Genomic DNA, 21,486 nt, shown 5'->3' with positions numbered 1-21,486 from the left:
AAAATCGAAAATTTAAAAAATCAAAAAATTGAAAATTAGAAACTGAAAAATCGAAAAATTGAAAAATAAAAAAATTAGAAGATTGACAGATTGAAAAATTGAAAAATCGCGAATCGAAATGGGCACAATCTAAAAACTGAAATATCGGAAAACTGGGAAATCGGGAAACCCAAAATTCTAAAATTCAAAATACTGAAAAATTAAAATATGGAAAAAGAGAAAAATCGGGAAATTGAAAAATCGGAAGTCGAAAATCTAAAAATTCGAAAAAGTGAATAACAGAAAAATCGGAGAACAGAAACATCGAGAAATTAAAATATTAAGTGAAGTTGAAGAATAAAAAATTTAAAAATGTGGACTCAAAACATGAAGATCGAAAAGTCGAAAAGTCAAAAATTTAAAAAAATGAAAAAAATTCTAAAACCGAGAACTCGAAAAATCAAAAGATCAAGAATTGGAAGCAAAAAAAAATTGAAAAATCTAAAATTAGAAAATTTAAAAAATTAAATAAGAAGAAAAATTACCAAAGTTAATTTTTCGATTTGCACTTTTACGAGTTTTCAATTTGTAATTTTTCTAGTTTTCATTTTTAAATACGCAACAAAAATAATTTAAAAATTATTCGCCCTTTCAATTATTGAATTTAAAATTTTTTATTAATTCAATTTTGTCAATTTTTCTTTATTTTTACAATTTTTCGATTTTCCAATGTTCTGATTTTATAATTTTTCTTTTTTTTCAATGTGAAATTTTTGAATTTTGAATTTTTTGTTTTTTCAATTTTAGATTTTTTAGTTTCTCGACTTTTCGGTTTTTCGTTCCTTCAATTTTGATTTGTAATGTTTCTAGTTGTCTTTTAAATATGTAATACTAATAATAATATCGGTTCGAAGTTTTTACTATTTGTCGATTATTCGATTTTGAAATTTTTTTATTTATTAGATTTTTCAGTTTTTCGATATTTTGAATTTACAGGTAAAACCTTCTCGTGGGTGCTAAATGCCTTTTTTTTTTTTAAGGCGAAACCTTCTCGGGGCCCCAAGTGTCTTTGTTTTAAATACTAAATCTTCTCGGGATTGTGTGACTAGTACCTTCTATATTGTTTTAATTGCATAAAAGTTATCACGAACAAGTAAAATCCCGCAAAATTAAATTATATAATTTTTCAGAGACGCATCCCACCGACTGCGCCATTTCTGTTCCCCACTTGCAACTTTTCGATTTTTTCTACTTTCAAAACAAAAGAAGAACATTCTCTGGTTATGATCCCCCTCAGGGATAAAAACGCCATATGCACTCCTGCATTCGCTCGAGCGCACTTGATGGATTCATCCTCCGTGTGATGTTAATATGTTGTTACAATGGGCTTTAAGTGCACAAACATGTTAATAGATAATTCCTGTAACATAATACGCGTACATAATGGGGTTCGAATTCTTTGGTTTCCGTCCTTGTCTCCGTTATCCTAACACTGAATCAATTCCTGAAGTGCTTACGTTAGTCACATTAAGAGCCCCGAAATATTTTGTACCCAGTTTACTCAAAGCTTTAAAAGAAAACACGCCCTTAAGGAGCAAAACACAAAAACCTTCATTACAATCAAATGTTTACGCTTCGTTTGTTTATTTTCACCCTTGGGGGTGATTATTTAGAGGGTGTTAACATGTAAGTGTTGCGTGGACACAGAAAAAGCCTTAGCACTTATAGCAACCCAGGGATTAAGAGCAGACGTGAGAAAACATAATTTTTTATCCTTTTGTGTGGACTTTTTTAGTAGGTGGATGTAAAGCGCTCCCTATGAAAAAGTCAGGGTGGGTTTGTCTGTCTGATGGGGTGGTAGAACTGGTGGAAGTGTCGCTTATGGATGCGGCAGACGGCGTAACGACGATACGGTAACGATAACGACTTTGTACGTTGCTCAATTCCGCTTTTTTAAATTTTCACGACCCGTAGCCGAGTGCACAAATAGTATTAGAAAAACAAAATTGTAGCAAAAAAATTCGATATTGTGTATGCAACCAATTATACACGCAATTGGTCCGCACGCCCAATCCCAATCCGGCCAAATCCCATCGAAACAGCTCAGCTCAACTTTCTCCTAAAGCGGCTAAAGCCGCCCCCGCCGCCCCACGTTTCAATTTACAATAAACCCCCGATCGCCACGCACCGTCTCCGACCCTCCCGGCCCAAAACGCGGCCATCTCGCAGAATTTTACGTCGGTTTTACGGACGTCCGGTCGGCGGCGGCCCGCCGCCCCCGCTCCCGACAAATCATCGACGAGAGCCACTTCATTATACCTGCGATTCCCCCAACGATCTTTTATTTATTGCGATCGGTTCGAGTGGCCGTCACTCGTCTAAACTGAGGGCGTTCTTACGTTCAAGTCGGCCCCCGCCGTCGGGAAGTATCTAAATGGGGGCCTTCGGCCTTTGATGTACTGAAAGATCTTGTTCCCTCCTTTCTGCCACTCGACTTTGTAGAGCTGCTCGGGAGGCACGCTGTGTTCGCACTTCAGGATCACGTCGCCGCCGCGGATGGCGTACCGGGGCATTATCAGCTCGAGACGGTCTATGTTGCAGAGGATGCCTGGAATGGAAAAGAAGTGTCAGTGGCGTTAATAATGCTCTCTTTCGGGGCGTCGCGGCGCATTTGTGAGGATCTGGTTGTGCGAACTCGGAATTGTAACACTAGGGAAATGGGAATAGGCATGGTTGGTAAAATCGATTTGGTTATTAGTAAAGAGCGCATTTTAGGGTAAAAAAATTGGTCTAAAGAGTTTAGACAGTACTTCCCTCGCTGTCGGAAACTTGACGACTGCATGTCTATTGTGTTTTTTTTTCTCATTACATTTTTGTAGTGGGAATTTAAAAAAAAATTGTGATGACGTCATCAACATTTTTGCAAGGACACGTATATCAGTTGGGATAGATGTAGTGTAATACTAAGAATAAAATTATTGTATTCCCAAATTTTCGGGAAAATGAATTGGGTCGTTTTGAATATTGATTTCTTATAATCAATAAAATAACCAAACAATTTACTCACGTATACGGCGCCGGTGTGTAATATCTAGAGAGCGGATTTCTGTCGGGCTAGGCAAGGCCAAACTCGGTACGGCTCGTACGGGGTGCGAATTCATTGCGGTTGCGGACTGCACTTCGTTTATTTGAGATTAGAATAACGCTGTTTCGTTGCACTCTGCTGTTAATTCCCGTTCTCATTTACTTAGCCGTTTGATTAATAAATCGTTAATTATATTTATGGAATTAGTACCGATTAAATTCAGTGATTATCTATCACCCGGCGATCCAGCACGTCCCCCCCTATAATCGTGACGCAGCCCTACAGAAATCCGCTGTCTAGTAATATGAGGGGCAACTGAAAATCGTTTATGTATAAACATTCTTAATTTAAGATGACAAGCGTAACAGCATACGTGAGAGTCAAACAGAGAAACTGTAAACAAAACGAACATCGGTTTTATTGCTTCGACTTCCGCTTATTATATAAAACATTGGGTTTTATTTTAATTCTTGACGGTGAAATTCACAATTGGTTGATTATAAACATGTCTATTCCACATTCGCGGAACCAAGTGAGCGCATAAAACAAATGCAGGTCTGTAATGTTAAAGTCGATGTAAATAAGCGTGCTACCCTTATGTTTCAACCGAGTTTTTCCTTTAACAAATTTTGTGTCTACCAAATTGGGTTGGTTGGGGTGTAATACTAATAATAAGTGTTGCCTTTAATTTAATCAATAAAATAAATTGACTTCATTAATTTTTTTGAACCACCTCTTAAGAAAATCTAAAAAATATGAATGGAATGATAAATCACAAGTACAAACTCATCATATTTTTTGCATTTTAGATAGGATTTATTCAGCAAAATTTAAGGGTGACGTCATCAATTTTTTTAGGAGGGATGAACAAATACATTTTGAACAAAAGTTCATGCTTATAATAACTTTAAAATATTCCCAAGATTTCAAAGCATTCGGTTTTGTAATTCCTGATTAAATCGATAAAATAAATTCACGCATTCATTAATTTTTTTGAGCCACCCTGCATATGCAAATCCAAAAATATGAATGGAATGATAAATCACAAGTACAGACTCATCATATTTTGTACATTTTAGATACGATTTATTCGGCAAACTTTTGAGCTGACGTCATCAGTTTTTTGTAGAAGATAACCAAATATATTTTGACTAAAAATTTATTATGCTCTTTATAACCTTAAAACATCTGCAAGATTTCAATGCATTCGGTTTTGTAGTTCCTGATTAAATCAATAAAATATATTTACGCATTCATTATTTTTTTTGAGTCACCCTGTATATGCAAATCCAAAAAATATGAATGGAGTGATAAATTACAAGTACAGACTCATCATATTTTTACAGTTTAGATAGGATTTATTCGGCAAACTTTCGAGCTGACGTGATCAATTTTTTGGAGGGGATAAGCAAATATATTTTGACTAAACATTTATTATGCTCTTTATAACCTTAAAACATCTGCAAGATTTCAAAGCATTCGGTTTTGTAGTTTCTGAATAAATCAGTAAAATAAATTTACGCATTCATTAATTTTTTTGAGTCACCCTGTATATGCAAATCCAAAAAATATGAATGGAGTGATAGATCACAAGTACAGACTCATCATATTTTGTACATTTTAGATATGATTTATTCCACAAACTTTTGAGCTGACGTCATCAAGTTTTTGGAGGGGATAAGCAAATATTTTTTGACTAAAGATTTATGATGCTCTTTATAGCCTTAAAACATCTGCAACATTTCAAAGCATTCTGGTTAGCAGATTAAAAATTAAATTTCAAAATGTTGTTTTATAATTTTGATTTTTTTTCCAAAAATCTGGACGTTTCGGGTGAAAAGTCGATTCGGAGTTGTAAACTACATGTGTAGGACTATGTTATTTTATACAATTGAAAACCCATTTACTATGTACAATTTTGAAGTGACGTCATCGCATTAGTGGTGGGGATGATTAGACAAATTTTGGTTAGCGTTTTACCATCTACATGATATTCTTAATATAAGTACAAAATTTCACAACAATCGGTCGAGTACTTTCGGAGATTATCTGTCTAATAAAAATCCGGGACGGCAGACGGACAGACGGACGGACAGACGGACGGATGGACAGACGGACGGACGGACAGACGGACAGACAGACGGAAATGGGAGACCTATTTCTTCGTCTTCTAGGGGTCATGAAAGATCGAGAAAACGTAAAAGTAGAGAGTCGGCCGACGGACTCGATTACAATACTTCCTTTGCTTACGCTCGGGAAGTAAAAAGACAAAATAGGTCCTAAAATAAGAAGTTAGTAATTTAATTTTTTATTATTTTACATAATCAGCAGTCCTAATCTTCGTTAAAATTAAGGATCTCTCACCATCACACAATGTTAAACGAGAATATTTAAAATTAGAAATTTCAGATGGTTTCAATTTTAAATCTTTCTAAATTTTCGCCTTGTAATTCTGTGCTGACAAGTTAAGCTCTCGGGACTCAGTAATTTTTGTAAAGTATCTTGCAGCTTCTTAAATGTCATTTCACCTACTCTCCCCGGGGTATCTTCCAATCGTTTACATAATTGATCTACTAAATCCACAGATTGACTTAAAGTCAACCCAATGGTCTCGAATCTAGTTATACAGTATAACCTCAATAATCCGGATTAACTGGGGAAAAGGATTAGCGATTTGTTCGGATCATATCTCCGACATTCCTCTAAAAATTTTCCATTTTTAAGCATATTTTTAGTTTTTTGTCATGAAAAGAAAACTACGTGCATATATTAAGAAAAAAAGGCAAAACACAAAAAACCCGCCCACCCACCCTCATCCTAATTGTGACTTTTTTATATGACATGAGCCAAGGGGCAGAACATAAATGTAAAATGCTTATTTCTCTACAACAATCCTCCATGTGAAACATGCTCTTAAGTATCATGTTGCAAGAAAACTATAGATGTCAAGAAAACCAATTTTTCATTCGTTGTCAAAGCGAGGGGCGGAGCTTAATTGTAAAATCAATATTTCCCGACGAAAATTAACCATTTCCAATATGTTTTTAAATATCTTGTGAAAAGAAGATTACGTATTTACAGAAAAAAAAAGGCTAAACTTAAGCCATGCCCCTCCTGGCTCACGACAAATAAGGAAAATTTGTCACAATTGAGATAGGGTGGGTGCGTGGGGCTTATATTTGGCGTTTTTTCTTCTCTTAATACACATATAGTCTTCTTTTCACAACAAGAAACTGAAAACATGTTTAAAATGGTAAATTTTATCCCCCATAATTCTATAAAAATTTACCATATTAAGCACATTTTTTGGTTTTTGTTATGAAAAGAAAACTACGTACATATATTAAGAAGCTGTTGCAAGAAAACTATATATGTCAAGAAAAAAGAAAGTAAAAAAATAAGCCCCACCCGCCCACCCCAACCTCAAATGTGATGAACTTTTCATTCGCTGTCAAAGCGAGAGGCGGAGCTTAATTGTAAAATCAGTATTTCCCGACAAAAATTTACCATTTTCAATGTGTTTTTAGCTATCTTGTGAAAAGAAGATTACGTATCTACGGAAGAAAATGATAAACTTAAGTCCCGCCTCTTCTGAGTCCCGACGAATAAGAAAAAATCGTCACAATTGAGATAGGGTGGGTGGGTGGGGCTTATGTTTTGCATTTTTTTTTAAACACATAGTCTTTTCTTCACAACAAAAGACTGAAAACATGTTGAAAATTTTAAATTTTATGTCCCACAGTCCTGTAAAAATTTACCATTTTTTAGCATATTTTTAGGTTCTTGTCACGAAAAAAAAACTACTTGCATATATTTAGAAAAAAAAAGTAAAATAAAAACCCCGCCCACCCGCCCTCGTCCCAATTGTGACTTTTTTTATTCATCATGAACCGAGTGGCGGAGCTTAAATACCATTTTCAATATGTTTTCAAAAATCTTGTGAAAAGAAGACTACGTATCTACAGAAAAAAAAACTAAACTAAAGTCCCGCCCCTCCTGACTCACGACGAATAAGGAAAAATGGTCACAATTGAGATGGGGCGGGTGGGTGGGGCTTATGCCTTTATTTTTTTTATTACACATAGTCTTCTCTTCACAACAAGAAACGAAAACCATGTTTAAAATGGTAAATTTTATGCGCCACACTTCTCTAAAAATTTACCATTTTTAAGCATATTTTTAGGTTCTTGTCAAGAAAAAAACTACGTGCATATATTTAGAAAAAAAAGCAAAATAAAAACCCCGCCCACCCGCCCTCATCTCAAATGTGATGAATTTTTCATTCAATATTTCCCGACGAAAATTAACCATTTCCAATATGTTTGTAAAAATTTTGTGAAAAGAAGGTTATGTATATACAGAAAAAAAGGCTAAACGTAAGCCCCGCCCCGCCTGACTCATGACGAATAAGGAAAAATCGTCACAACTGAGATAGGGCGGGCGGGTGGGGTTTATGTTTTACATTCTTTTTTCTTACTCCACTTAATCTTCTCTTCACAACAAGAAACTGAAAACATGTTTAAAATGGTAAATTTTATGGCCCACCTTTCTCTAAAAATTTTCCATTTTTAAGCATATTTTTTGTTTTTTGTCATGAAAAGAAAACTACGTACATATATTAAGAAAAAGCAAAATACAAACCCCGCCCACCAGCCCTCGTCTCAGTTGTGATTTTTTTATTCATCGTGAGCCGAGGGGCGGAGCTTAAATACAAAATGCTTATTTTTCCACAAGAATCTATCATGTGAAACATGTTTTTAAGTACCATGTTGTTGGAAGAAAACCATATATCTCAAGAAAAAAAAAATCAAAAATAAGCCCCACCCGCCCGTCCCAACCTCAAATGTGATGAAGTTTTCATTCGTTGTCAGATCGAAGGGCGGAGCTTAATTGTAAAATTAACGATACCCGACGAAAATTAACCATATCCAATATGTTTTTAAATATCTTGTGAAAAGAAGATTACGTATTTACAGAAAAAAAAGGCTAAACTTAAGCCATGCCCCTCCTGGCTCACGACAAATAAGGAAAATTTGTCACAATTTAGATAGGGCGGGTGGGTGGGCCTTATATTTGGCGTTTTTTCTTCTCTTAATACACATATAGTCCTCTTTTCACAACAAGAAACTGAAAACATGTTTAAAATGGTAAATTTGATCCCCCATAATTCTATAAAATTTACCATTTTAAGCGCATTTTTAGTTTCTTGTTATGAAAAGAAAACAAGGTACATATATTAAGAAGCTGTTGCAAGAAATCTATATATGTCAAGAAAAAAGAAAGTAAAAAAATAAGCCCCACCCGCCCACCCCACTCTCAAATGTGATGAATTTTTCATTCGTTGTCACAGCGAGGGGCGGAGCTTACTTGTAAAATCAGTATTTCCCGACCAAAATTTACCGTTTTCAATGTGTTTTTAAATATCTTGTGAAAAGAAGATTACGTATTTACAGAAAAGAAGGCTAAAGTTAAGCTCCGTCCCTCCTGGCTCACGACGAATAAGGAAAAATCGTCAGAATGAGATAGGGTGGGTGGGTGGGGCTTATGTTTGGCGTTTTTTCTTCTCTTAACACACATATAGTCTTCTCTTTACAACAAGAAACTGAAAACATGTTTAAAATAGTAAATTTTATCCCCTATAATTCTATAAAAATTTACCATATTATGCACATTTTTAGTTTCTTGTTATGAAAAGAAAACTACGTACATATATTAAGAAGCTGTTGCAAGAAAACTATATATGTTAAGAAAAAAGAAAGTAAAAAAATAAGCCCCACCCGCCCCCCCCAATCTTAAATGTGATGAATTTTTCATTCGTTGTCACAGCAAGGGGCGGAGCTTACTTGTAAAATCAGTATTTCCCGACCAAAATTTTCCGTTTTCAATATGTTTTTAAATATCTTGTGAAAAGAAGATTACGTATCTATAGAAAAAAGGCTGAAGTTAAGCCCCGCCCCTCCTGGCTACGACGAATAAGGAAAATTTGTCACAATTGAGATAGGGCGGGTGGGTGGGCCTTATATTTGGCGTTTTTTCTTCTCTTAATACACATATAGTCTTCTTTTCACAACAAGAAACTGAAAACATGTTTAAAATGGTAAATTTTATCCCCCATAATTCAATAAAAATTTACCATTTTCAAGCATATTATTAGTTTCTTGTCATAAAAAGAAAACTACGTACATATATTAAAACAAAAATAAAATAAAAACCCCGCCCACCCGCCCTCGTCTCAATTGTGATAATTTTTTTATTCGTCGTAAGCCGAGGGGCGGAGCTTAACTGCAAAATACTTATTTCTCCACAAGATTCTATCATTTGAAACATGTTTTTAAGTATCATGTTGTTGAAAGAAAACTATATATGTCAAAAAAGTCAAAAAATAAGCCCTGCTCGTCCGACCCAACCTCAAATGTAACGGATTTTTCATTCGTTGTCTGAGCGAGGGGCGGAGCTTAATTGTAAAATCAATATTTCCTAACAAAAATTATCATTTTGAAAATGTTTTTCAAATATTTTCTGAAAAGAAGATTACGTTTCTAAAAAAAAAAGGTTAAACTTAACCCTAGCCCCTCCTGGCTCACGACGAATAAGGAAAAGTCGTCACAATTGAGACAGGGTGGGTGGGTGGGGCTTATGTTTTGCATTTCTTTTCTTAATACACATAATCTTTTCTTCACAAAAAGAAACTGAAAACATTTTTAAAATAGTCATCCCTCACACTTGTCTAAAAATTTACCATTTTTAAACATATTTTTTATTTATTGTCATGAAAAGAAAGGTACGTACATATATTAACAAAAAAAGCAACATACAAACCCTGCCCACCCACCCTCATCTCAATTGTGACATTTTTTATTCGTTGTGTGCTGAGGGGCGGAGTTTAATTGCAAAATGTTTATTTCTCCGTAAGAATCTACCAAGTGAAACAAGTTTTTAAGTTTCATGTTGTTGAAAGGAAACTATATATGTCAAGAAACAAAAAAGTCGAAAATAAGCCCCACCCGCCCGCCCCAACCTCAAATGTGATGAATTTTTTATTCGATATCAGAGCGAGGGGCGGATCCTAATGTAAAATCAATATTTCCCGACAAAAATGTACCATTTTCAATATGTTTTTAAATATCTTGTGAAAAGAAGATCGCGTATTTACAGAAACAAAGGCTAAACTTAAGCGCCGCCCCTCCTTGCTCACGACGAATAAGGAAAAATCGTCACAATTCGGAAAGGGAGGATGGGTGGGGCCCATGTTTTGCATTTTTTTTTCCTTAATACACATAGTCTTCTCTTTACAACAAGAAATTGAAAACGTGTTTAAAATAGTAAATTTTATACTCCACATTTCTCTAAAAATTTATCATTTACCACGTGAAACGTGTTTTTAAGTATCAACTTGTTGAAAGAAAACTATGTATGTAAAGAAAAAAAAAATAAAAAAATAAGCCCCACCCCCCCGCCCCAACCCCAAATGTGATGAATATTTCATTCGTTGTCAGAACGAGGGGCGGAGTTTAATTGTAAAATCAGTATTTTTCGACATCAATTTACCATTTTAAAAATCTTTTTAAATATCTTGCGCAAAGAAAATTATGTATCTACGAAAAAAAAAAGGATAAACTTAAGCCCCGCCCCTTCTGGCTCACGACGAATAAGGAAAAATCGTTACAATTGAGATAGGGTGGGTGGGTGGGCCTCATGTTTTCATTTTTTGTTTCTTAATACCTGTAGTCTTCTCTTCACAATAAAAAACTGAAACCATGTTTAAAATGGTAAATTTTATCCACTACATTTCTCTAAAAATTTACAGTTTTAAACAAGTTTTCACTTTCTTGCTGTGAAGGGAAGGTTATGTGTATTAAGAAAAAAAAATGCAAAACATAAGCCCCACCCACCCACCCTATCTCAATTGTAACGATTTTCCTTGTTCGCCGTGAGCCGAGAGGCGGAGCTTAACTGGAAAATGCTTATTTCTCCACAAGAATCTACCATGTGGAACATGTTTTAAGTATCACGTTGTTGAAAGGAAACTATACATGTTAAGAAAAATATGTCAAGAAATAAGACCCACCCCCCGCCCCAATCCCAAATGTGATGAATTTTTCATTCGTTGTCAGTGCGAGAGGCGGAGTTTAATTGTAAAATCAGTATTTTCCGACAAAAATTTACCATTTTAAACATGTTTTCAAATATCTTATGAAAAGAAGATTATGTATCTACGAAAAAAAAAGGATAAACTTAAGCCCCGCCCCTTCTGGCTCACGACGAATAAGGAAAAATCGTCACAACTGAGATAGGGTGGGTGGGTGGGGCTTATGTTTTGAATTTTTTATTTCTTAATATCTGTAGTCTTCTCTTCACAATAAGAAACTGAAAACATGTTTAAAATGATAAATTTTATCTAGTATATTTCTCTGAAAACTTATAGTTTTAAACAATTTTTCACTTTCTTGCTATGAGGGGAAGGCTATGTGTATTAAGAAAAAAAAATGCAAAACAAGCCCCACCCACCAACCCTATCTCAATTGTAACGATTTTTCCTTATTCGCCGCGAGCCGAGGGGCGGAGCTTAACTGCAAAATGCTTATTTCTCCACAAGAATCTACCATGTGAAATGTTTTTAAGTATCATGTTGAAAGAAAACAATATATGTTAAGAAAAAAAAAAAAGAAAAAATAAGCCCCACCCGCCCGCCCCAACCTCAAATGTGATGAATTTTTCATTCGTTGTCAGAGCGAGGGGCGGAGCTTAATTGTAAAATGAGTAGTTCCCGACAAAACTTACCACTTTCAATATTTTGTTACATATGCTCTGAAAAGAGGATTATGTATCTACGGAAAAACAGGATAACCTTAAGTCCCGCCCCTTCTGACTCACAACGAATAAGGAAAAATAGTCACAATGGAGATAGGGTGGGTGGGTGGGGCTTATATTTTGCATTTTTTGTTTCTTATTACCTGTAGTTTTCTCTTCACAATAAGAAACTTAAAACATGTTTAAAATGGTAAATTTTATCCACTACATTTCTCTAAAAATTTACAGTTTTAAACAAGTTTTCGCTTTCTTGCTGTGAAGGGAAGGCTTTGTGTATTAAGAAAAAAGAAATGCAAAACATAAGCCCAACCCACCCACCCTGTCTCAATTGTAATGATTTTTCCCTATTATGCTTATGTTTTGCATTTTTTGTTTCTTATTACCTGTAGTCTTCTCTTCACAATAAGAAACTTAAACCATGTTTAAAATGGTAAATTTTATCCACTACATTTCTCTAAAAATTTACAGTTTTAAACAAGTTTTCACTTTCTTGCTGTGAAGGGAAGGCTATGTGTATTAAGAAAAAAAAATGCAAAACATAAGCCCCACCCACCCACCCTGTCTCAATTGTAATGATTTTTCCCTATTCGCCCGGAGCCGAGGGGCGGAGCTTAACTGCAAAATGCTTATTTCTTCACAAGAATCTACCAAGTGAAACATGTTTTAAAGTATCAAGTTATTAAAAGAAAACTATGTAGATATGTCAAGAAAAAAAAAGTAAAAAACAAGTTTCTTATTCTGAAGAGAAGACTACAGGAATTAAGAATAAAAAAATTCAAAACCGAAACCCCACCCACCCACCCTATGTCAATTCTGACAATTTTTCCTTATTCGTCGTAAGACGAGGGACGGAGCTTAACCGCAAAATGATTATTTTTCCACAAGAATCTACCATGAAATGTTTTTAGGTATCATGTTGTTGAAAGAAAACAATATGTCAAGAAAAAAAAAAGAAAAATAAGCCCCACTCGCCCGTCCCAACCTCAAATGTGCTGAATTTTGCATTTGTTGTCAGAGCGAGGGGCGGGGCTTAATTGTAAATTCGATATTTCCGGGCAAAAATCTAACATTTCCAATAAGTTTGTAAAAATTTTGTGAAAAGAAGGTTACGTATATACAGAAAAAAAGGCTAAACGTAAGCCCCGGCCCGCCTGACTCATGACGAATAAGGAAAAATCGTCACAACTGAGATAGGGCGGGCGTGTGGGGTTTATGTTTTACATTCTTTTTTCTTAATCCACTTAATCTTCCCTTCACAACAAGAAACTGAAAACATGTTTAAAATGGTAAATTTTATGCCCCACCTTTCTCTAAAAATTTTCCATTTTTATGCATATTTTTTGTTTTTTGTCATGAAAAGAAAACTACGTACATATATTAAGAAAAAAGCAAAATACAAACCCCGCCCACCAGCCCTCGTCTTAGTTGTGATTTTTTATTCATCGTGAGCCGAGGGGTGGAGCTTAAATACAAAATGCTTATTTTTCCACATGAATCTACCATGTGAAACATGTTTTTAAGTACCATGTTGTTGGAAGAAAACTATATATCTCAAGAAAAAAAAAATCAAAAATAAGCCCCACCCGCCCGTCCCAACCTCAAATGTGATGAAGTTTTCATTCGTTGTCAGATCGAGGGGCGGAGCTTAATTGTAAAATCAATATTTCCCGATGAAAATTAACCATTTCCAATATGTTTTTAAATATCTTGTGAAAAGAAGATTACGTATCTACAGAAAAAAGCTGAAGTTAAGCCCCGCCCCTCTTGGCTACGACGAATAAGGGAAATTTGTCACTATTGAGATATCGTGGGTGGGTGGGGCTTATATTTGGCGTTTTTTCTTCTCTTAATACACATATAGTCTTCTTTTCACAACAAGGAACTGAGAACATGTTTAAAATGGTAAATTTTATCCCCCATAATTCTATAAAAATTTACCATATTAAGCACATTTTTTGTTTCTTGTTATGAAAAGAAAACTACGTACATATATTAAGAAGCTGTTGCAAGAAAACTATATATGTCAAGAAAAAAGAAAGTAAAAAAATAAGCCCCACCCGCCCGCCCCAACCTCAAATGTGATGAACTTTTCATTCGCTGTCAAAGCGAGGGGCGGAGCTTACTTGTAAAATCAGTATTTCCCGACCAAAATTTACCGTTTTTAATATGTTTTTAAATATCTTGTGAAAAGAAGATTACGTATCTACAGAAAAGAAGGCTAAAGTTAAGCTCCGCCCTTTCTGGCTACGACGAATAAGGAAAAATCGTCAGAATGAGATAGGGTGGGTGGGTGGGGCTTATGTTTGGCGTTTTTTCTTCTCTTAATACACATATAGTCTTCTCTTTACAACAAGAAACTGAAAACATGTTTAAAATGGTAAATTTTATCCCCCATAATTCTATAAAAATTTATCATATTAAGAACATTTTTAGTTTCTTGTTATGAAAAGAAAACTACGTATATATATTAAGAAGCTGTTGCAAGAAAACTATATATGTCAAGACAAAAGAAAGTAAAAAAATAGGCCCCACCCACCCACCCCAATCTTAAATGTGATGAATTATTTATTCGTTGTCACAGCGAGGGGCGGAGCTTACTTGTAAAATCAGTATTTCCCGACCAAAATTTACCGTTTTCAATATGTTTTTAAATATCTTGTGAAAAGAAGATTACGTATCTACAGAAAAAAGGCTGAAGTTAAGCCCCGCCCCTCCTGGCTACGACGAATAAGGAAAATTTGTCTCAATTGAGATAGGGCGGGTGGGTGTTCCTTATATTTGGCGTTTTTTCTTCTCTTAATACACATATAGTCTTCTTTTCACAATAAGAAACTGAAAACATGTTTAAAATGGTAAATTTTATCCCCCATAATTCAATAAAAATTTACCATGTTAAGCACATTTTTTGTTTCTTGGTATGAAAAGAAAACTACGTACATATGTATATTAAGAAGCTGTTGCAAGAAAACTATATATGTCAAGAAAAAAGAAAGTAAAAAAATAAGCCCCACCCGCCCACCCCAATCTCAAATGTGATGAATTATTCATTCGTTGTCACAGCGAGGGGCGGAATTTACTTCTAAAATCAGTATTTCCCGACCAAAATTTACCGTTTTCAATATGTTTTTAACTATCTTGTGAAAAGAAGATGACGTATCTACGGAAGAAAAGGATAAACTTAAGTCCCGCCTCTTCTGACTCACGACGAATAAGAAAAAATCGTCACAATTGAGATAGGGTGGGTGGGTGGGGCTATGTTTAGCATTTTTTGTTTTAAACACATAGTCTTTTCTTCACAACAAAAAACTGAAAACATGTTGAAAATAGTGAATTTTATGTCCCACACTCCTCTGAAAATTTACCATTTTTAAGCATATTTTTAGGTTCTTGTCACGAAAGAAACTACGTACATATATTTAGAAAAAAAAAAGCAAAATATAAACCCGACCCACCCGCCCTCGTATCAATTGTGACTTTTATAGCTTAAATACAAAATGCTTTTATTCCACAAGAATCCGCCATGTGAAACATGTTTAAGTGTCATGTTGTTGAAAGAAAACTATAGATTTCAAGAAAAAAAAATCAAAATTAAGCCCCACCCACCCGCCCCAACCGCAAATGTGATCAATTTTTTATTCGTTGTCAGAGCGAGGGGCGGAGCTTAATTGTAAAATCAATATTACCGGACAAATTGACCATTTTCAATAAGTTTTTAAATATATTGCGAAAAGAAGATAACATAAGTATCTATATAAAAAAAAAGATTAAGCTTAAGCCCCGCCCCTCCTGGTTTTCCTTTAATAAATGAAAAAACATCACAATTGAGATAGGGTGGGTGGGTGGGGCTTATATTTTACATTTTTTTTAATACATATAGCCTTCTCTTCACAAAACGAAACTGAAAACATGTTTAAAATGGTAAACTGTATACTCTACATTTCTCTAAAAATTTACAATTTTAAACAAGTTTTCAGTTTCTTGCTGTGAAGGGAAGATTATGTGTATTAAGAAAAAGAAATTCAAAATATAAGCCCCACCCACCCACCCTGTCTCAATTGTGACGATTTTTCCTTATTCGTCGTGAGCCGAGGGGCGGAGCTAAACTACAAGAACACAAGAATCTACCATGTGAAATGTTTTTAAGTATCATGTTGTTCAAAGAAAACAATATGTCAAGAAAAAAAAAAACGAAAACATAAGCCCCACCCACCCGCCCCAATCTCAAATGTAATGAATTTTTCATTCGTTGTAAGAGGGAGGGGCTGCGCTTAATTGTAAAATCAAAATTTCCCGACAAAAATTTACCATTTTCAATATGTTTTTAAACATCTTGTAAAGAGAAGATTATGTATCTACAGGAGAAAAGTCTAAACTTAAGCTCCGCCCCTCCTGGCTCACGACGAATAAGGAAAAAACGTCACAATTGAGATAGGGCGGGAGGGTGGGGCTTACGTCATGTTTTGTTTTCTTAATACGCGTAGTCTTCTCTTCATAACTAGAAACTGAGAACATGTTTAAAATGGTAATTTTTTTCCCCCGCATTTCTTTAAAGAATTACCATTTTTAAGCATATTGTTAGTTTCTTGTCATAAAAAGAAAATTACCTACTTATTATAAGAAATAAAAAAAAACAAAATACAAACCCCGCCTACCTGCCCTGGTGTCAATTGTGACTTTTTTATTCGTCGAGGAGCGGAGCTTAATTGCAAAATGCTTATTTCTCCACAAGAATCTACCAAGTGAAAGGTGTTTTTAAGTATCATGTTGTTGAAAGAAAACAATATGTCATGAAAAAAAAAGGCAAAAATAATCTCTGCTCGCCCGACCCAACCTCAAATGTGATGGATTTTTCATTCGTTGTCAGAGCGAGGGGCGGAGTTTAATTGTAAAATCAATATTTCCCGACAAAAATTTATCATTTTCAATGTTTTTTAAATATCTTGTGAAAAGAAGATTACGTATCTAAAAAAAAAGGTTAAACTTAAGCCAAGTTCCTCCTGGCTCACGATGAATAAGGAAAAATCGTCACAATTGACAAAGGGTGGGTGGGTGGGGCTTATGTTTTTCATTTTTTTTCCTTAATACACATAGTCTTCTCTTAATTGCAGAATAGTTATTTCTCCATAAGAATCTACCATGTGAAATATGTTTTTAGGTATCATTTTGTCGAAAGAAAACAATTTATGTCAAGAAAAAAAGAACGAAAAAATTAGCCCCACCCGCCCACACCAACCTCAAATGTGATGAATGTTTCATTCGTTGTCAGAGCGAGGAGCGGAGCTTAATTTTAAAACCAATATTTCTCGACAAAAATTTAACATTTTCAATATGTTTTTAAGTATCTTCTAAAAAGAAGATTATGTATCTACACAAAAAAAAGCCAAACTTAAGCTCCGCCCCTCCTGGCTCAAGAACTATGAGGAAAAATCGTCACAATTGAGATAGGGCGGGTGGGTGGGGCTTAGGTTTTGCTTTTTTTTCTTAATACGCATGGTCTTCTCTTCACAAGAAACTGAAAACATGTTTAAAATGGTGATTTTTTTTTCCTCACATTTCTCTTAAAATTTACCATTTTTAAGCATATTATTAGTTTCTTGTCATAAAAAGAAAACTACGTACATATATTAAGACAAAAATAAAATAAAAACCCCGCCCACCCGCCCTCGTCTCAACTGTGATAATTTTTTTATTCGTTGTATGCCGAGGGGCGGAGATTAACTGCAAAATACTTATTTCTCCACAAGAATCTACTATTTGAAACATGTTTTTAAGTATCATGTTGTTGAAAGAAAACTATATATGTCAAAAAAAGTCAAAAAATAGCCCTGCTCGCCCCACCCAACCTCAAATGTGATGAATTTTTCATTCGTTGTCAGAGCGAGGGGCGTGGTTTAATTGTAAAATCAGTATTTTGCGACAAAAATGTACCATTTTCAATATCTTGTGAATAGAAAATTATGTATCTACGCAAAAAAGGATAAACTTAAGCCCCGTCCCTCCTGGCTGGTAAATTTTATCCACTACATTTCTCTAAAAATTTACAGTTTTAAACAAGTTTTCACTTTCTTGCTGTGAAGGGAAGGCTTTGTGTATTAAGAAAAAAAAAATGCAAAACATAAGCCCCACCCACCCACCCTGTCTCAATTGTAATGATTTTTCCCTATTCGCCCGGAGCCGAGGGGCGGAGCTTAACTGCAAAATGCTTATTTCTCCACAAGAATCTACCAAGTGAAACATGTTTTTAAGTATCAAGTTATTAAAAGAAAACTATGTATGTCAAGAAAAAAAAAAGTAAAAAATAAGTTTCTTATTCTAAAGAGAAGACTACAGGTATTAAGAATAAAAAATTCAAAACAGAAACCCCACCAATTCTGACGATTTTTCCTTATTCGTCGTAAGACGAGGGCCGAATCGTAATTGCAAAAAGATTATTTTTCCACAAGAATCCACCATGAAATGTTTTTAAGTATCATATTGTTGAAAGAAAACAATATGTCAAGAAAAAAAATAAAGAAAAATAAGCTCCATCCGCCCGCCCCAACCTCAAATGTGATGAATTTTGCATTTGTTGTCAGAGCGAGGGGCGGGGCTTAATTGTAAATTCGATATTTCCGGGCAAAAATTTAACATTTCCAATATGTTTGTACAAATTTTGTGAAAAGAAGGTTACGTATATACAGAAAAAAAGAGGCCAAACGTAAGCTCAAGCCTGACTCATGACGAATAAGGAAAAATCGTCACAACTGAGATAGGGCGGGTGGGTGGGGTTTATGTTTTACATTCTTTTTTCTTAATCCACTTAATCTTCTCTTCACAACACGGAACTGAAAAAAAAAATATTTGAATTTAACCCTGAATTTTTTGAAAATTTGTAGACGACTTTTTCAAAAATAAATTTTCCCTTCCGCAAATTTCGAAACATTTTTGACGATTTTAGAAATTTAACTAAATTTCCGGCTTCATTTCTTCGCCAACTCCGACCGCTTTTCCAGAATCGCATTGAACTACTGCAATTTTTAAAATTTTCAAAAAATTCGGATTTCACACCGAATAAGTATTCCGAAAATATTGCGCTGTTACTCGATCGATGCGTGCCTTACAAGCAACGCTGAGAGATCTTCATAATATTGTTATGAAATATAATATTCCGGAAAAAGGTATAATCAAGAGAAAAATGTGTACATACAGCATTTTAAATGAATTAATAAAACATCCGGATGAAATAAGAAAATTAAATTTAAAATTTATGAAAAAATTAACCTGGGGTGGAAGATTTAACGTCTTTTTTATTAGAATGAGTCAGAATTCCCACGCGTACAACAATCTTCACCCACGAATCACCCTGTATATCTACCTTAATGACGCACCCCATTACAATATCAGTGCCATCGTCGAACTGCCAATAATAGGGGTCCGAGTGCGTCGACCTCGTTCCTGCCCTCTCATAATTCGTCGATTTCCACTCAACAAATAAAAATAATGTTTGACCGGAGTGAATTACCCACGCGGCCATTGATTTATTTGCTCTTGCGGATTACGCAAAATGTATCGTTCTGTAAATACGTCCCCGAATCTCAATTACTAAACAATCGGCGTTTGATTCGAGTCGCAAAATCGCGACCTCACTGTCGTTTATTACTCGTTCGTTGCTCGCGTCTTCGGCGTTTTTGCCCCGAATTTACACAACCGACTCCATTATGAAAATAAACAAGGGGGTAAAACGCCCCCGCTTTGTACATTTCCCGCGAACAAACAGCCGCCTTCGTTATAACTAAATCTGAATTTTTGCAACATTATGTCGACGGTATAATGTAAATAGAACGAACGCTCGAGCTCATTTCGGGAGTATAAATTTACATTTACACTTTCCTTTTAATTTCTGCGAGATGTGCAGAGTGTTCATTTCGGCCGTATTTAAACGTAATTAAATGTATGCACGTTTTCTTAGCAGCGAAAGGGCTGCAATCTTGCCCGGATTCTGGTCCGCTTCGTTAAGTACGAGCGTTCGACGAAAATATTTTAGAAATTTACGACGGAGGACGGGAATGCTGCTGGGATGCTTAAAATAAAAGAAACTGGATTATGGACAAAAATGCCGAACGAAATTCTTCCAGATTAGCGGTGAGCGGTTCGGAGTCAAACGAAAGCATTGTTGTTTGTGCGCTACAAAAGGCAAATAATCCGGAAGTCGAATTTTAAGCCCGGAAATATTTTCAGCCAAATAATAAAATCCAAATCTGGGTTTTACAACATTACCGCGATCGTAACGTCTAACGTAAATGAAAAGCTCGTTTCCGTATTTAACGCAATTAAGTGTATGCACATTTCTTTAACGGCGAAAGAGCTCTAGGTTTGTTTCGTTAATATGGCAGCTGCGAGCATAAATTCCGGGAAATGTGTTCGGGAGATATTTAGAAATTTACGGCCGAGGATGGGAATAATGGAATATTGCTCGGATCTTTAAAATAAAAGAAAATGGATTATGAATGCGAAAGAATATGAAATTTAATGAAAATTTCATCAAGATGTAGACGTGGGCGATTTTAATTCCCGCGGAAATATTTTTTCTGTTTTTCAATTTGCCGACGTTGAGCGTGGATTGCAGTTGGCGTCGGGGACAAAAGGGCTTGAGGCACCGATACGTGGAACGATAATTAAAAAATAAAAACTTACTTCGTTACTTTATTTAGTTTCCTTAGCTATAAAGTTTCTTTGGTTTAAAGTAAGTTTAAATCAAACGAACTAAAGCGGTTTACTCGGTACGAAGTATGGAGGGTCACGGAACTCTGCAAACTACTTCAAAAACAAGACAAGGGATCTCCAACATTTTTCAAATTACTTCAAAAACAAAACAAAAGGAGTTTACGAAATTGTATCAAACTACTTCAACAACAATACAAAAGGGGTCGCCGAGATTACTACTTCAAAAACAACACACAAGAGGACTCAGAGATTTTTTCAGACTACTTCAAAAACTAGATTACAAAGGGTCGTTGAGATTCTTTCTTTCGCGCTACTTCAAAAACAAAACGAAAGGAGTCCCCGAGATTTTTTTAATACTGTTTCAAAAACAAAATACAAAAGATCTCGGAGATCAATTTTTTGATTTGCAATTTTTCAATTTTCCATTTTTTTAGTTCCTTGATTTTCAATTTTTTGATTTTTCAATTCTTTATTTCCTTAATTTTTCAGGTTCTTTTTTTCTTTTATTTTTCATTTTTCCGTTTTTTAGTTTTCATTTTCTCGATTTCATCATAATTTTTCGTTTACTCGATTTTTCAGATTTTGAATCCTTGATTTTTCGATTTTTCGATTTTGCACTTTTTCGTTTCTTCAAGTTCTTGATTTCCATTTTTTTTATTCTACAATTTTGGAATTTTTCCATAGTTTTGATTCGAAAAGTTGAAAAATCGAAAACTTCAAAAATCGAAAAATTAAAAATGGAAAAAAATAAAACTTGGAAAAAATGGAAAAGTCGAAAAACTAAAAAAAACGAAATCTTGCAAAATCGAAAACGTGGAAATATGAAAATTTGCAAATCGAAGAACTGAAGAAACGAAAAATTGAAACATTGAAAAATGGAAAAATTGGGAAACCCAAAAAGTGTAAAA

At 34.8% G+C, this 21,486-nt stretch overlaps 1 protein-coding gene across 9 annotated transcripts in view; it reads right to left on the bottom strand.

Moving 5' to 3' along the window:
- Positions 1-21,486, bottom strand: part of LOC135131627 (uncharacterized) — a 326,128-nt gene that overhangs the window by 40,709 nt on the left and 263,933 nt on the right. For all 9 annotated transcript variants that reach the window (XM_064059445.1, XM_064059443.1, XM_064059440.1 and 6 more), the window contains one exon: positions 2,379-2,587. In XM_064059445.1, the coding sequence (XP_063915515.1) occupies positions 2,379-2,587 (209 nt within the window). The remainder of the gene's footprint in view (positions 1-2,378; positions 2,588-21,486) is intronic.

The sequence above is a fragment of the Zophobas morio genome, unplaced genomic scaffold, assembly GCF_036711695.1.
Source record: "Zophobas morio isolate AGI-343-1 ecotype UQ-CSIRO unplaced genomic scaffold, CSIRO_AGI_Zmor_V1 ptg000021l, whole genome shotgun sequence".
NCBI lineage: Eukaryota > Metazoa > Arthropoda > Insecta > Coleoptera > Tenebrionidae > Zophobas > Zophobas morio.
The sequence above is the reverse complement of the archived record's forward strand: the minus strand, read 5'-3'. Positions and strand labels throughout refer to the sequence as shown.